Source organism: Protomyctophum bolini (assembly GCF_963924005.1).
Source record: "Protomyctophum bolini genome assembly, chromosome: 10".
Lineage (NCBI taxonomy): Eukaryota > Metazoa > Chordata > Actinopteri > Myctophiformes > Myctophidae > Protomyctophum > Protomyctophum bolini.
This window is the reverse complement of record NC_137871.1, coordinates 37,179,474-37,197,426: the sequence shown is the minus strand read 5'-3', so window position 1 is coordinate 37,197,426 and position 17,953 is coordinate 37,179,474. Positions and strand designations below refer to the sequence as shown.

The following is a 17,953-nucleotide window of genomic DNA, read 5'->3' as shown; positions in this document are numbered from 1 at the left end:
TGACGACCAGCGGGGGTAGTTATTAAGGCAAAGTAACGCAAAAGAATCAAACCACTTGGCAAATGAAAACACAATACAATGCACAAATATATCTCTGGTGTTCATGTTCATGTGCGCTACACAGATTTGTTCTGCGCGGGACGTTTGGGGAACATTGGTTACCGTAATGACTGGAAAATTGGCAAAACGGTAAAATTAACTGCTGTGGGCGCCGGTCGGGGCACATGGGCACCGAGGCCACTGTGGCCGTCTGGGCATATAATTTTTCGGGGGCACATGGCCAAAGTTGAACTGTTCAACAGGATAAACACTGAGTGTTGTTCACTGGGCTGTACCCGTGGATCAGTGGATTTAGCCTTCAGAGTATTACAATGACAAGGATGCTTGACCGTTAGTTTGTAAGTACAGGTTGTGACTTGTGATGGTCGCTATTCCACTTTTAGTGTCCTTTAGTGTCACTAAACCACTCACTCCAGTCCAAAGCTCTCAATCTCCCACAAAGAAAACCTTTTTTCTTGGACTCCAGGTGCAATGAACCTATAGCATCTGTTTTCAGCCTTCCACCACAATAACAGAAAAGACACTGGAGCTCTGAGAGATTCCAGTCAACCGTATGAGGTTAAAGTGGTTAAATAACAGGGACGAATGAAAAGACACAGTGTGTGGAGATACAATCAATGAATGACACACTTGCGCGCGCTCGCACGCACGCATGCACGCGCGCACACACACACACACGCACACACTCACACACACACACACACACACACACACACACACACACACACACACACACACACACACACACACATACAGAACAGAACAGTACGGGAGGACACACATGTGAGTGCACACACACACACACACACACACACACACACACACACACGTACATGGATGACACACAATTCAATTCAATTCAATTCAAAGGGCTTTATTGGCATGAGAAAACATACGTTTACATTGCCAAAGCAGAAAGAACAATACAACAATACAGTATACACACAGCGGGAGCCAGGAATTCATTTTTTCACTGCAGACCAGACTGCATTCATCATACTATAGGCTGAATGTGCGTATACAATATAAACATTGTATAGTCAGCTTTCCAGAGACTTCAGTCTCTTTATCTTGGCTGACTGAGAGGATATAATATACTTATGATGATGTAATGATAGAGAGAGAGAGCAACTACTTCAGAGAAAATAATCTAATGCTAAAAACATTATGGAAAGGAAATCTTTTAAATGTCAAGAGGAAGAAAACCTATATGGGACATGAAATGAAACAGTACAGAATAGCTTGTGCTGCATGTGGCACAGGCAGGGTTTATTTATCCATATAGCTCTCAGAGTTTTTGCAGTGTTTGTGTTGAGCTGTAATTGATGAAGCAAGAGGAGTCGGAGTCCCAGCTGTACCCAAACAATATTCTGCATATCAGGCCTGTGCCATTTAAGCAAGATGGCAATGTCATAAGAATGTCATAATAACAATATCATATGCAATTCTAACGCAATTCTTCCTCAGAGGCTGAACCTCTCCAGCAGGATGGATCATAAAGGATTGCTTAAGTGGTCGGCTAATTCAATCAAATGTTGAGGAAAGGAATGGCAACGGATGATTGAAAGCTTTAAATTCACGGGTCCGTTGTAAAGAGCGCATCCTGTCCGTCGCTCAATCGGGTCCCCAACTAGCATGCGAGGCGATAATATGCTAACCGGAGCGATGCGCCAGCCTTTTATTGCCATCCTAAGAGCATACTTTATCTCATCTCACCAAATCAGAGGATTAGTTCGGAGAAATCGTGACCATTATGGGACTCTATGGAGATCGGATGACCGTTTTCTCGACTGTTTTTGTTCTCTCTCGTTCGTTTCAAGATGGATGCCGTTCAGGTCATAGACAGGTGCCGTAAACGGGGGTCGTAACCCGTCGCAAGACGGGCTTGTCAGGTAAGAGATAACCTTTTGAACCCGTCAGAAGACGGGTGTGGCAGGAAATGTGTTTAAATATCCTATATTCATTTGTAGTAGGGAAGGATCAAAGCAACACTCACTATATGATTGACCCCTGAACCCAGACCAGGTTCACACAACTAGTCTTTGTCCCATCCTGATTATCAATTTCACCACCAAAATGCTTTTAATGTTGATTTTATGATTATTGTAACTATTGCATTGCCTCTATATCTTGGAAAGATAAGAAAAAAAGAGTATATATTATTTATGTCAGTGTGATTTCCCTAGTCTAGTATAATAAATTCGAATGTATCTCCACACCCTCTGACACCTGCCGGCCGACAGAAATCGATTCAAACTTGTGCAGTGGCCTTTCTGGGTGTGGCCGCCATTTCAGAACACGTGCCCATTCAAAGCAAACTGGTTCTGGGGAAGCGCTCATGCGGTCAATTCACTTCACACTCCGATACTACACTCCCTTGGGTGCTCAGCAACCCCTTGGGCGAATGGAGTAGTTGGGAGGGCCAGACAGACAGACAGGCACGCACGCACGCACACACAAAGATTCATGGAACTTATACAAAGATACAGTAGGAACAACGTTACAATACCCTTAAGTTAATTTGAATGAACTTGTAATTCTTCTAGCTCCTCCTCCGTATTTATTTTTCTATTTTGTTTCCTTGATATATTGCTATGCATTTCACTACCATTGGTCGTTGTAATATGTGCTCTATAAATAAAGTTTGAGTTGACCCTATAGCGCATACAGCATTGTACTGTACATACAGTACTATGGTCTACCATACAGGGCAGCACAAATAGCCTAACACGTGGACAAAATGAGCATTATTGTACAGAAGGATTGTACTTGTGTGGCATTGGAAACGTGGTCTGAAATGTGGGAAAAGGAACACCGGCATGCTGTCGAGAGCTACAGAGTTTTAGTTTGGTTTTGAAGGGATCTGCTTTTGCTTTATTGCATTTTGTTTGGCCATGGAAAGCAGAACGCAGCCCCGTCTTTCTGCTGTTTTAACCTCCAAGGTCCAGTGAAGCTCGTTACTCAGATCCTCATAGGATCTGATATGACACGCACGCACGCATGCACGCACGCACGCACACGCACACGAACACACACACACACACACACACACACACACACACACACACACACACACACACACACACACACACACACACACACAGAGAGAGAGAGGTTCTCAACCTGTGGGGGTCCCAGATGACAGTATAAAGTGACAATTTAAGCAGTTTTAATACATGTACATAATACCTAAAACAATAATAACCAGTAAGAAGCCTGAGGTTGCGCTGAAACAACAGAGCTTCTTAATACGGCATAGTTGAAAAGCAACTATCTGTCTGGTGTCAGTGTATGTATAATTGCTGGCCGGTTACAGACGCCGCCCGCAGGCGTTGAGCTTGAGGCAGAGACATCGGCGTCACACTCTTGAAGTTGCTCGGCGACTAAGAACTTCTGCTGAGGCGTGGCAATTAAGAGGTGGCTGGTGCCTGAGGCGGTGGCGCCTGCAGTGCTCTCTGTTCAGGCGGCAGAGGCTCTTGACGGCGTCCTCCGTGAGACTCTGGCGCCAATGCTGCTCTCTATTCAGGAGGCACCGGTTCCCTGGCCAGACGGCGTCGCCGCTCGCCGGCAGTCTCCTCTACGAGAGTGTGGAGGTCGCGCTGCTGGGGCAGATCAGCGTGTGCACACATCCGCCTGGGTGACGGCAGACTGCTGGGGCAGATCAGCGTGGGCACACATCCGCCTGGGTGACGGCAGACTGCTGGGGCAGATCAGCGTGGGCACACATCCGCCTGGGTGACGGCAGACTGCTGGGGCAGATCAGCGTGGGCACACATCCGCCTGGGTGACGGCAGACTGCTGGGGCAGATCAGCGCGTGCACACATCCGCCTGGGTGACGGCAGACTGCTGGGGCAGATCAGCGTGGGCACACATCCGCCTGGGTGACGGCAGACTGCTGGGGCAGATCAGCGTGGGCACACATCCGCCTGGGTGACGGCAGACTGCTGGGGCAGATCAGCGTGGGCACACATCCGCCTGGGTGACGGCAGACTGCTGGGGCAGATCAGCGTGGGCACACATCCGCCTGGGTGACGGCAGACTGCTGGGGCAGATCAGCGTGGGCACACATCCGCCTGGGTGACGGCAGACTGCTGGGGCAGATCAGCGTGGGCACACATCCGCCTGGGTGACGGCAGACTGCTGGGGCAGATCAGCGTGGGCACACATCCGCCTGGGTGACGGCAGACTGCTGGGGCAGATCAGCGTGGGCACACATCCGCCTGGGTGACGGCAGACTGCTGGGGCAGATCAGCGTGGGCACACATCCGCTTGGGTGACGGCAGACTGCTGGGGCAGATCAGCGTGGGCACACATCCGCCTGGGTGACGGCAGACTGCTGGGGCAGATCAGCGTGGGCACACATCCGCTTGGGTGACGGCAGACTGCTGGGCCATTGCTGTTGCTTGGCATGGGATCGACTTTGATCAAAGTTTTCATAGTAAATGCGACCTGTGGTCGCAATAATAATACAATTAATAAAAAATAAAAAAAACATTAGGCCTGCTGCATCAAAAGTAATCAACAATCTATACTATAAAAACTGGTCAAACATTGGCCAAATTGTCAAACAAATATATAAGAAAGTTTTGCAAATTGCAGATGTACGTACAAGCTTACAACATAAAAAGAATTGGCCAAAAATTACATTAGAATATTCCACCACGTGCAGGGTTCGAATGATTCGAAACGTTGAATGTATATAATTTTAATATAAAAATGAATTGCAGCCTATTCTTTTTATATTCGGTTATTTCAGAATATTCTTTCGAATGTATCAGAATATTCGTTGGCAGCACTAATAAAACATTACGTATCCGTGGAACCGAGTCAATCAAAATGTAACGCCTCAACTTCTACAATTCCAAGTGCTCGTCAGCGTGGGGGGTCCCGTGGGGGGTCCCGTGGGGGGTCCCCATACCCAAGGGTCAAGGTTCAAATAGGATTATTTTTAGGCCTGAAAAGGTTGAGAAACACTGTCCTATAGTGTCAGTGGTGTAAAGTAACGAAGTGCATTTACTCAAGTACTTAAGTAACATGTTGAGGTATTTGTACTTTACTTGAGCATTTCCAATTTCCAGTACTTTTTATTTCTACTCGGAGGTAAAATATTGTACCTATAGTTACTAGTTACTTTGTAGATTTTGACTATTATTACAAAACATGCAATTGCCACGTCAGCCCCATATGCATTTCAAAATAGCAACGCAATGTGATCTTGTAGATCGGCTATTTTCAAATATATATTTTTTTATTTGAAAACTTGAAATGGGACATTCTACATAATGAGCACTTTTACTTTTGGTACTTTAAGTACATTTCTCTATGCCAATACTTTTGAATTTTGAATTCCGGACTTTTACTTGTAACGGAGTATTTCCATATTGCAGTATCGATACTTTCACTCAGGTAACAAAATGTGAGTACTTTTTTCCCCCACCACAGCCTAGCGTACAGCAGCAGCGTTGCAGACACTGCACAGCGTACAGCAGCCGCGTTGCAGACACTGTGGTGCCTGGTTTACGAGTGCCCATGGGACCTATTGGTCTATCACTGCAGAGCAGTCTATCACGGCAGAGCAGTGATGGACCTGTTCACATGCTCACTCACACCCTTCATGCATCACGTCACTGCTATGACTAACACGCATACAAGGGTTCGCAATCGCATACCAGAAAACCAGAAATGCATTCATTTATTTTTCCATAATACTGATTTCATTTGCTTCCAGCAGTGACTTATAGGATAAAACATGCTGAGCCTGTATATGCAAAGATAACTGTACTGTAAATTGCTCTAATCTTATCCCTTAATTCTTAAGAGAGAGGCATTAGAGACAAGCTGACACTTCTCAGCTGCTGTGAAGAGCAGTTTTTTTCCCGCGTGTGTTTGCCCAGCGTCCTTCTGTCTCCATTCGAGTGCAGCCCCGTCGACAGAGTACATGATGTCTCCTAGCTATTTTTTTGATTGCTATGCGAGAGTACAAAAAAAAAAAACAGGTAAAAGCTTTTGTGTGCAAAAATGGATCCACTCAGGGCAGAGAAGCCTCTCTGAGTCTACAGAGCGTTGCATGCTCTGTCCAATTCAATTGGAGGAGGAGGGAGGCATGGCTAATGGACTGCTGAACAGCGCTTTAGACTCTATTTCAGTATTAGCCTGCTGACCAGACACAGAGCCGCTTACAGGGACCATCACGTTGCGTTGATCCCTCTATTCGGAAGCTGTGATTCGATTATAGACAAACGGCCCCCATTCATTGGGGTGTCAGGATTACATAATAAAGCAGGATTACATAATACCAAACGAGTCACCCCTTTACCAACTCGCCCCGGGGCGTACAGCCGGCGGAACTGGTATACCTAAAGTAACCTAAGTAAATTATGCTTAAACGGTTAAACCTAAGCTTATTCCTAAACTTAACCTCAGTAAAACTATGCCTAAACCTAACCCTATACCTAAACTTAACCAAATAAAGAATACAAGAGCCGCGGCACCGATCGGTCGGCAGAAAATAATCGAGGGGCGAGATGGTTTAGGGGTGACCGTTCCTGATACCGGATTACAATGATTAACACACGTGGGTGTTTTCACAATGCGTGGACTGAAATCACAGGGAGGGAGGTGGGAGGGAGGGAGGGAGAAGGGGGATAGAAAGCCTGATGACAGTTTAAACATCTTAATTCCAACTCAGCAGATCAGAATTATTGTACCTTTGGCTGTGGATCCAGCCCCAATTTGTTGGGAGTTTGGGAACCCCAGAAATAAAGATTTAAGTAAAAAAAAAAGAAAGAAATAAAAACATATGTATCCGTATAGCCTATTCAAATATTTGAGACCAGGAAGAACGCAGGACCACATGTCATGCAGGAACCAATCAATATTCTTCATTTTAGACATCGTTACAAATCCCACAGAGACCACTGTCGTCTCAGCCAACCCCCTTCCATTGGATCATCATGGGTCTGTTTATCTAACTCACACATACAGTACAGCCAGGTCACATTAGTAAACACAGTATAGCTGGCGTGAATCAGCTGCTGCGTCAATCAGGCATGCTGCCCTGCTCCCCCCCCCCCCCCCCCCCCCGGACAGTGACAAGCTGCTGCCCAACTTAGTTAGTATACATTAATCAATACTACCACAATGATTCTTATGTTAATTTTTCACCTCTTTCTTTTCTTTTACCACTATGAGCTTGCATAACAGCTCTTTCTGAAGCCGAGGTATGACATTAAATGTGGTTAAACGTAAAGTGGTTAAAATGATTGTGACGCTATATAAACTAATTTAGCTGGGGACCCCCTGGTACCCTCCCCACTTTGAGAACCAATGATGTGTGCGGTCTCCCACCCCCCACCACCCCACGCACGCACGCACACACACACACACACACACACACACACACACACACACACACACACACACACACACACACACACACACACACACACACACACACACACACACACACACACACACACCGTTCGCTGTGATGTACTACTACTGTTTATATTGTATGCTTCTATGTACGTAGCATGCTGTTCATCTGCCCAGAACCAATATTATTGTATCCTCTCAAAATACATGAAAGAGGTGTATATTGTTCATCAGGGTGTGTTTCTCCAGCTGGTAAACATCACAGAATGGATTTTGACATCTGCTAGTCAGACTTATCATGGTACAGCATGTTTCACACTGCGTACCGTCACAGGAATGCTGTTTGTCTGAGAACCTTCAGTGTGGCACTGTCTGGGATATTATGTTATGGTTCTGAACTCCATGGAGTAAGATTCCACAAAATATATGCCTTCTATCATCAGTAGTTCTCAAACTATTTTGAAAAAATCTAAACTATTCAATGTTTTTCAAACACTTTCAAGATTTTGACTTCAAAAACTGCAGATGTGATGCTGCGCAGTGAGGTTGTACATCTGCTGTTTTTAGCCAACAGTTAAAACAATTGTCCCAGCAGGAAAGATTTATAATTTGTCGTCCGACTATTGTACAATACTGTCATATGGACTTTAACAGTGGGCCCGTTTGATGATAAAAACTTAATTTGTAAGTTAAGTTTGCTGCACCTTTAGTTTTGATTTAATTTATAACAATTCTATGTATTACACACTACCAGCTCCGGGGCACATATTTCATTCTTGCTTTTTTTGCATTACTGTACCTGTAGCAAAATAATGACAATGAACTTGAATCGAATTCAATTCATCATTTTTGTTCAAGCTGCATGTCCTGCATGCTTTCATTTCCTTTTTTTCCTACGTGCTTAATAATGGCCATGGGGGAAACAAATGACAGCATGCTATGTATCTCTACTTACTAACTCACCAAGCCATACGTCAACCTGAGTGCTTGCCTCTTGCAGTATGTCAGTTAGCCTAACATTGTGTATACATTGTATTCGCAGCCACGATTGCTGTTGTTTCAGTTTCATAAGCTGCCTTCACTTAATCTTCATTTTTAAGATGGACATTTTACGAAAGACAGACATATCCCTCACTCTGTCTGATAGCCAAAGACTAATATATATATATATATATATATATATATATATATATATATATATATATATATATATATATATATATATATATAAATATGCGCTCGCTGGAGGTGTCTGCATCAAGTATTCCAATGTCTGGGCTAGAACAAGGTTCTCTCCCTCAGAAAACCAGCTAGGCAAACTTGTCAAACAGTCTTTTTTTCCTACCCAAGACTGGAAACAATTTTGTAACATCCCTCACTCTTTTCCTCCTAACATAAATGGAATATAGATAAACATGGTATGAAAACGGATAATAAAAAGAAAATAATACAGCCTGTGGTGCTCACAATGTGCTGCAGTGCTTGTCGATCTGCTCTTTTCTGCTAAAGCAAAGTTAAGTGTTTAATAATAGGAAGGAAGGACAATGTTTCAACCCGTCAGGGTCTTCATCAGGGCAGCTTTTCCCATGTGGGTGCCAGCAGTGAGCATCCCTGACCCTGCTGCACTCAGACGCAATGTTCCCTCTCTTCTCTTTAGGGCCTTTTTAATGCACACACAGGGTAATAATGGTTATCGTTGTTTTCTTTGTATATTGCATGTTCTGTATGGTAATACCATATATACTGTATATTACCCCCTGCTAAGAAAGAGGGGGTGCACCCTGGGAAAGCAATGGGCTCTGTGTAAAAAAACACTTTGGGGACTTCTCTACAAAAACAAAATAGTGCATGGCCTGCTCTTGGTCGGTACAGTACATACAGTTATTACGTTTTGGTTTATAAGGCAGTCAGGGTGCATACAGTAGCTACAGTACATTCCTGTGAATATGACACTGATAGACATGTTTTTCAAACTACATTCCGACATATTAGGCTATCGCGTTTCTTTTGTGCGTGTGTGTGCGTGCGTGAAATTTCACAAAATGTCAGACTCATTACACATGATAACAGGGCATACTAGTAATGGTCTGACAACTAGACAGACTAGTTCATTGTGCCACCTGTCATGTAATGAACAATGAGGACACGTCGGTGATTGATAGCTTTGCATGCGACAAGTAGAACATTTATTGTCTTAATACAAATGGTATAGCACACTTGCATTTTATATAAATACCACAGGACTCCACGTACTGTACATTGGAAACATGTTTCAATAGCTCAACAAAACAGTGACAAAGAATTGTGCGATAGTAGCTCAACAAAAAGAAATACTTAGTAAACATGTAACTGATCTAAACACCGCCCCGGCCCACAAAGCACAAAGTTCACAAAAGATCGATTTCTTTCAATTTTCTTTACTTTTTTTCTTTTTTCTTTATCACATTTCAATTTCTTCTTAAAAAATTCACATTGATTTGTGTAGCCGTACATGATGAGTTCATGATTAGTTGTCAACCCTCCAGCAATATGTGGGCTGGGAATCCATCCGTCTGTCACTGCCAATAACTGTAAGCAGGCAAATGGACTTCCTAAAAAGGCATGGCACAGAAACTGTATTACTGTAGGGCAGGGTTGCCAAGTCCCACCTCCTCCCACCTCGAAAACTGAGGACCTGGCAACCCTGAACCCTGCTGTAGGCTGTGTGTAAATAACAATAACAACAACAACAACAACAATAATAATAAATAAATAAAACATTTATTTGTGTAACAGTTTTCAAAAAAATAAAAATAAAAAGTTTAGAAAGTGCTTTACACAATATGAAAACGATAAGTACATATTATTTGATCAGATCAACAGGACACAACTCAGATCAACAGGACATAATGCGAGTGACTCACTGCTGGTACCTAATGACAGCCAACACGGTTCATCGATCTCTGACAATCAATGAACTGCTTTTAAACAGGCTTAAAACATGGGGGGGAAAAAAGAGTTGTCAAATTAAACTACAGCTGTTGCAATGCAATGATGCAACGATGATGCCCTGTTTCCTATAGGCTAGCAGGGACGGGTGGCGAGTGCATAATTAATGTATTGTTCAAAGGAACAGCGTGCAATTCATCTGTATTCACGGCCGGTTGTGAGCGAGCCTCATAAAATCTATCCCTCCATGATTGATGATCAGATCATTTCACTGTGATGGTGAATGATCCATATGCTCCACCACATATTCCTGTCTGTTCCATCCTGTATGTTTATGTGTACTGCATGTTGTTGATTTTATTTTTATTATCAAGGTACTGTGGAGTTAATGACTGAGTGAGTTTAGTTTCATTCAAACCCAACTCCTCACCAGCTCGCTAAATCTCAATTTAGTTGCACTTATTGAATTATCAAATTGACCAGATGCACAGTGTGTTTTGGAATGAGAACCTGATGGTCGTTGGCTGCAGGTGATTGGGCAGCACAGTTGTAAAGTATGCTATGGCCGATTGCCACAAAATTGTCTAGTTATAATGGGGCCTGCTGTTTGCGCGCCGCATCTTAAATTAAATGGAATTGTTTATTTTATAGATGTCAAGGTGTGAGATATACAAGCGTATACTGTAAAGCATGACTCATACCGAAAACATTGCCGATCTACAAGCTCTCAGCGCGTTGTGATGTGGCGCGTTGAGAGCTTGTAGATCAGCTATATCCAGCGCGTGAGTAAGCAGCAATGAGTACAGTGTGTACTACAGTGTGTATGTATTGTGCATGATTGTGCATGATAGCGGGGAGCAGTCCATTGCTGTCGGGGCAGAAACCTTGTATGTCCATATTTTCAAGTGATTTATTCCAAAAATAAATGCCCCACTTCGTTATTAGATCTATTAGCTCGCTTCGTATAAGCTCTATAAGCTCGCGACAATGCGAGCTTATCGATCTGTCATTTCCCACAATTTCAGCATATTCTTTCCAAGTGAAAGTTAACATGCAATAGTTAAGTGCAATCTGTGGGCTCCATAAACATTTGACCAGTGAAAAGTAGCTTTTCACAGGATCTTGTGACTAAATAATAACTACTTTAGACCTGTTAAAATACAGGTTAATTTCCCCCCCGTTTCCTGAAATAGAAACAGTTTTGGACATACTGTAGTTGTACAGTATACAAGGTCAGTCCCACTTGACAGCGACGAGTTTGGTTTCACTCAGCGCTGCACGCTTGGAATGTTGCAGTGTCAGCGGGTTAGATTAAGTGCACGTAATTGCATTGCACGTGTCCGTCCCTCCTCCAGCTGCATGGAGGCGAGGCGAGGTGACAAACAAAACAAACTCCACCCCAACGTGATAGATTAGCCTCAGTGATCAAACAGTATAAGCGAAAAACACACCAAGACACATGAAGGCTTGCAAGAAGACACCACAGCCAGGAGGGAGCAGTATAACCAACTCCACAACTTAAGCCCCCAAAACATCACCACAGAAGACTACACACACGTAGTACGTCAATACGGATTCACTGCAGTTGAAAATGGCAAAAAAAAGAAAAAAAAATACGACCTAATGCTTTCTTTTTCTTATTCTGAGTGGTTGAGACAAGCAGTCATTATGCATGGCCAACCATTGAGCTTTGAATACGATCTTTGTTTTGTGTTGTGAGCACAGTGAAGCGGGTAAAAGAACACTTGATTAAACTGATCGATTATGTCACTGTTAATCCGAAAACAAAAAACAAATACAACAACAACAACAACAATTCAGGAACATTCTGTGAAGCTTGTTTTTTTCTGTTTTACAGCACATATTGTACGTCAATATGTGACGACACCGCGCGCAGGGTCACTGACAACAACAGCTCCCGATTTATACAGTACGGAAAGATTCCTTCAAAAGGAACAAAGTTCACAGTTTTAACAGGTTCAGTTCAGTTGATGTCACTCCAGAGGCAAAATATCACATGGCCACACAGGTCACAAACAGATTTAGACTGGCAAAGAAACCCCCCGACTCCCCCCGCATACACAAACACATGCGTCACAGACAGACACACACGCACACACACACACACACACACACACACACACACACACACACACACACACACACACACACACACACACACACACACACACACAGGCTACATTTAGCAAGCTGCTACTTTGATCTGAACATAGTGGACTGGATATCACAAGACTCACTGGGGGAATGGCTGGGATTGTCTGTAGAAACTTCTCAAGCCACACAGACTGTATTAAGTGTATAAAAGCTGTCAAAAAGCCCAGCAGAGAATCATCTAACAGGCCTATAATCCTAGCATTGAATCCTCACCTTTGACCCTTCCACTCCAATGAGATACATGTGGTCCAAATAAGGTTCACCACAACCTCCACACTGGAGATGGTGCCATTTGTCATGTAATAAATGATGTGTTCTTTGCCCTGTTTTGGGGAGGGGACGGGGAGTACTGGAAATCCGATACTTGGGCTAAACATCTAATAAATGATGTGTTCTTTGCCCTGTTTTGGGGAGGGGACGGGGAGTACTGGTAATCCGATACTTGGGCTAAACAGTGGAGATAATGGATTTATTCATGTTTATTGGGCTGGGCTCAGCTGGAACAGGACATTTCTTGGGCAGTGCAAAGCAAAAAAGGAGAGGCAGAGAGACAAAGCGTGCACAATAAGAGAGAGAGAGAGAGAGAGAGAGAGAGAGAGAGAGAGAGAGAGAGAGAGAGAGAGAGAGAGAGAGAGAAAGAGTAGTAGTAGTAGTAGTAATAGTAGTAGTAGTTGTAGTAGGCCTATAGTATATTTTTAATTGTAGCCTACCTACAATTCTTATTTTGTTGTAAACAATGTCATGCCAACAAGGTCCCTCTGAATTTAATTTAAAATAGAGAGAGAGAGAGAGAGAGAGAGAGAGAGAGAGAGAGACAGACAGACAGACAGAGAAGAGAAGAGAGAAGAGAGAGAGAGTGAGAGAGAGAGAGAGAGAGAGAGAAGACAGATGGCACGCAGGGAGGGAAGAAGCAGGAACAGAAATTGACGGTGACAACTGGAACAGCAGAAGCACAGAGATCACATGGCTCAGTGGGACATTTTGGTGACCGCTCCAGATTTACAGTTGATTTCCTATAAAAGACCCAGACTGACATCCGTTTACGGCGAAGCAAAAACTCTGGGAAATGTCAGGGAGCAGCGTTGAAGACCAACTGGTCAGAGAGCCAACTGGACAGCGACCCCACATTTATATATTTCTATCTTGTATCTTGTTATTATCGTGTACCCGGGACGGGTGCTATGACTTAAGGAAATAGCTCCTCCGGTTTCGGTAAACACTGGAAAAGCTTGTTAGCACATCAACAGCCCCATGCATCATCTCATTAACAAACAGGCACTTGTGTGACAAGCGGTAATTACTGACCTCACAGTACAGGGAGAGTTGTTTCCCTCCCTTTTTTTTTTTTTTTTTACACACAGTTCCATAAAGGCAATGTATAAAAAGGTGCAACATTACAGTGGTAATGTGTGTTTGTGAATCACTTTAAGTACCCAAGTTCTATTTTAGCTATGCAGCTGTTAGCTCATTTAATATATTATTTGTTCCTACGTTACTGTGTTAACGGTGGACTGAATGGCCGGGGGATCTGTCAAGCTGAAATGAGAACATTACCTAGGGCAGGGGGTCACTACTATATAAACCACACTGACTAGAACAGATCAATATCTCACCACGCATGCAGCCCTCTGACACAGGAAACGGTAACTTGTTATCAGACGAGCTGCAGATTGTGGTTCCCTGGCGCTCTGCGCTGAGGTGCGGATCAAAACATAATCTCCTGTGCACCCTGTGAGCATTCTGAACTAGTGCTGCGAGCGCCTGGGAAACATTACAGCGGAGAGCGTTGCCCTGGGCAGAGCGTTGCTGCTGGAGTGTTTCAGGCACGAAGCCTTAATTGGCTCCGTGCCTGAAACTTTGGCTTGGAGCACAAGAGAGACAGGTTGTACCACATCTGCTACTGCTCGTCAAACACAGCCTCCAGAAGCCACTGTTAAGGTGAAGGAAAATCTGAGTGAAACTAAAGTGGAATGTACTGTACTGTTTGTACTCACACAAAGACATTACAGCTTTGAGACCACCCCAACCAAGTCCCTCCCGCATGACCGCTTTAAAGTGGCCATTTTCATAATTCATATGCCTTCTCAAGGAATATGATTTATCATGGTAGATCATGGTGACAGCACAACACAAATCCACACAATTCAAAATTTCCACAGGTTTTCCGAGCCATGATATCACAGATAGAAAACTAAATGTCCACAGATTCCGTTTGAGCTTTGCTCATTAGCAATTACATAACAGGCTAATTGATAAAACACGGATCTTGAGGGCACTCGAATGATGATGATGAAACCGCTAAATCTACTGGATGGACAGTGAGTCCATGTGAAATAACTTAGATGAACAATGAAGTCATAAACATATTGAAGAAAAGGTAAGTGAGGTAGATGGAAAAATCAACACAATTACTGTAAATAAGGAAAACGGTGATCTACCTACAATATAAATCCATTTGGAGTTGAAACAAAGGTCTTCTCTTGTTCCTCAGCCTAACATGTCTGTCATTACATGAACCAGGTGGTTGTCCTGAGGTCCCTGTCAGTCAATCAGACCTCCATCGGTCAACTGGAAAGTGCCAACGGCAGCGTAAACATCTCTGTGTTGCCTTTTCATCAAAGGCCTCTGATTTAATCAAAGTACAGTTGTTATGCCTTTACTGTTCCCATTAGGGTCTGTTGCTTTGTCCACGGACTCACAGAGCCCCTCATTAATGGCATCACTGTCGTCTGAGCTGCCTTTGCTCCTCCGGGGTTCGCTCTGCCAGCTGTGCCCACCTGAGACAAATCCATTGGGTCCCAGTCGTGGGAAGCGGTTCCTCTTCAGGCACAAGATCTCCTTGAAGGCATGTCTGAACTCGGGGCTCCGGCAGTAGATGAGCGGGTTGAAGGCAGAGTTGGCATAGCCTATCCAGTTGAGTATCCTGAAGGTAAGGTTGATGTTGTCCACCTTCCATATGGCCACCACCACGTTGAGCAGGAAGAAGGGCAGCCAGCACAGCGTGAAGATGCCCATGATGATGCCCAGGGTCTTCAGGGCCTTATGCTCCCGCAGGCAGAACTTGGTCTTCTTGCGCCCGTCACTGGCCTCCAGAGACCCCGGGTCGGTGCGGAAACGCCTCTCGCTCTTGTCTATCTTGCGCAGCTGGCGCTTGGCCTCCTGGAACACGCGGCTGTAAACGAACACCATGATGACCAGCGGGATGTAGAAGGAGATGATGGAGGACGTGATGGCGTACGCCGTGTTGGTGTTGAACTCGCAGCAGTTGATGTTGTCGATGCAGAGCTTGGCCTCCACGTCGTCCGAGGTCCACCACTTCATGTGGATGGGCAGGAAGGAGATGAGCGCCGCGATGACCCACACCAGCACCACCACGATGCGCGCCTTGCACTTGGTGAGCAGAGACTGGTAGCGGAACGGCGAGGTTATGGCCAGGTAGCGGTCCAGGGCGATGACGCACAGGGTCTCGATGCTGGCCGTGACGCACAGCACGTCCGTGGCGGTCCAGAACTCGCACCAGAAGCTGCCAAAGTGCCACGTTCCGAACAGGATGTAGCACGCGCCGAACGGGATCACCACCAGGCCCATCACCAGGTCGGCGCACGCCAGCGACGTGACGAAGCAGTTGGTGACGTTCTGCAGGCGCTGGAAGCGACCGATGGCCGTGATGACCAGGATGTTGCCAAACACGATGCCCAGGACCAGCAGAGACATGAGCATGCCCAGAAGAACCATCTCAGCCTCGCTGTAGCCCTCATTGTCTCCGTTTGCGACAGGGTCCGCCAAGGACCCGTTTATCACTTCACTCACGTTGAGCAGGCTGGTTGGACTTCCCATAATCTGAAGAGACCAGAGAGAGATTTAAGTAATGTGTATAGCGCATGCACGTACACACACTTTTTTTACACACACACACACACAGCATACCACACACACACGAGGGTTACTCACTCACATTGCTCTGGACCACACACACACACACACACACACACACACACAAGGGTCACTCACTCACACTCTCTCTCTCTCTCTCTCACACACACACACACACACACACACACACACACTGCAGAAGGAACACTCTTTTTTTAAGTGAATGTATTCAATATATGAATATAGTTTGAAAAAATAACAGTATACAATCTAATAAAATATGTTATTAAAATGTGGATTTCTTTCCTATAATTCATTTACAATGTAATTTATTTATTTCTATATTACACAAACAACGACAGCAAGGGCTCAATGTGGCAACACTTCAAACTAAACCCTTTGTAACTTCAAAGATTGCATGACGAAAATAAAGTTATATTAAAACAAAACAAAATCACAAACCTCCACAGGTAGTTGTCCCGTTTCTGATGGCCTCCCATAAAAGAAATGAGAACTCCTCCAAGGTTTTGGATGTACCGTGGTTCCAATAATAAATCCTCTCAGCCCCCCATGTTTGCGCGGTACTCCTCTCTGCCTGTGTGTGTGTGTGTGTGTGGCTCCCTTCCCTCCACCTCTCTAGGTCTCAGTCACCCGGCCAGTCCCTCGGCTCAGAGCTCAGTGTTCCTTCTAATGTGTCTCCCAGGCTATTTGTCAGAGCCCTTATAATGTTCTGTGATGACATCATGGCCACTACTCAGCCAATCAGCTCGCGTACATATGGCTGTGGAGGGAGCTGAAAGCTGCAGTGAGTTTGAACAGAGAGTACTCCTCACTGCTGCAGGGGACACGCACGCACGCATGCACACACACACACACACACACACACACACACACACACGCACACACACACACACACACACACACACACACACAGCACAACAGCACAACAGCACTGCAGTTTGGCTGATTTGTTAGGTCATTTATTTATTCTATTTTTTTAGGGAAAAAACTACTTTTAACCACACAAGCCTTAGTTTCTAGGCTAATTTTGTAAATACAAAAAGCATGTAATAGCATGCACAAAATGGGGATGTCAGGCAGAAAATGTATTCATTCATAAAACATTTTTTTTTAAACTTTCATATGAAAGTAGTGTATCAGAGCTACAAAATGCTGTATAATTTACTTAGATTTACCCAACAGCTGTAGACAGGATTACATTTTTTATGCTTTATATGCTTTACTCAACAAATGAATAATGGTGGATATTTTCGGACTTCCCTCACCCAAACATATATGTGTGCATCAGAATTAAACAAATGCCTGTTTAACAGTCTATATTGTTAACACTAGTGGTGCATTCAATTAATCGATATATGGCAATATATCGATAGAACATCCGGACGATAGGTGAATCGATCAAGAGGCTGCTGTATCGACAGGGCAATAAACGGCATGAATTATCTGGGTGATCAGTGTTGACAAACGTACCTCTGTTCAACGTTATCAAAGCCCCCCTTGCAAGTTGCAATGCACTCCCTT

General features: G+C 44.4%; 1 protein-coding gene across 2 annotated transcripts; it reads right to left on the bottom strand.

The window, feature by feature from the left end:
* Positions 1 to 4,480: 4,480 nt before the first annotated feature.
* Positions 4,481 to 17,084, bottom strand: adrb2a (adrenoceptor beta 2, surface a). 2 transcript variants are annotated; one of them, XR_013964714.1, is made up of 3 exons: positions 16,874 to 17,084; positions 14,981 to 16,378; positions 4,481 to 4,510 (listed from the first exon to the last, which is right to left on the bottom strand). XR_013964714.1 is itself a non-coding variant. In XM_080773665.1 (2 exons), exon 2 carries the CDS (start codon positions 16,373 to 16,375, stop codon positions 15,173 to 15,175), a length of 1,203 nt encoding a protein of 400 aa, XP_080629791.1. In that variant the 5' UTR covers positions 16,376 to 16,378; positions 16,874 to 17,084; the 3' UTR covers positions 9,588 to 15,172. The 2 variants fall into 2 exon arrangements, 1 of the variants encoding a protein (XP_080629791.1); XM_080773665.1 differs by lacking the exon at positions 4,481 to 4,510 and having other exon boundaries at positions 9,588 to 16,378.
* Positions 17,085 to 17,953: the final 869 nt, after the last annotated feature.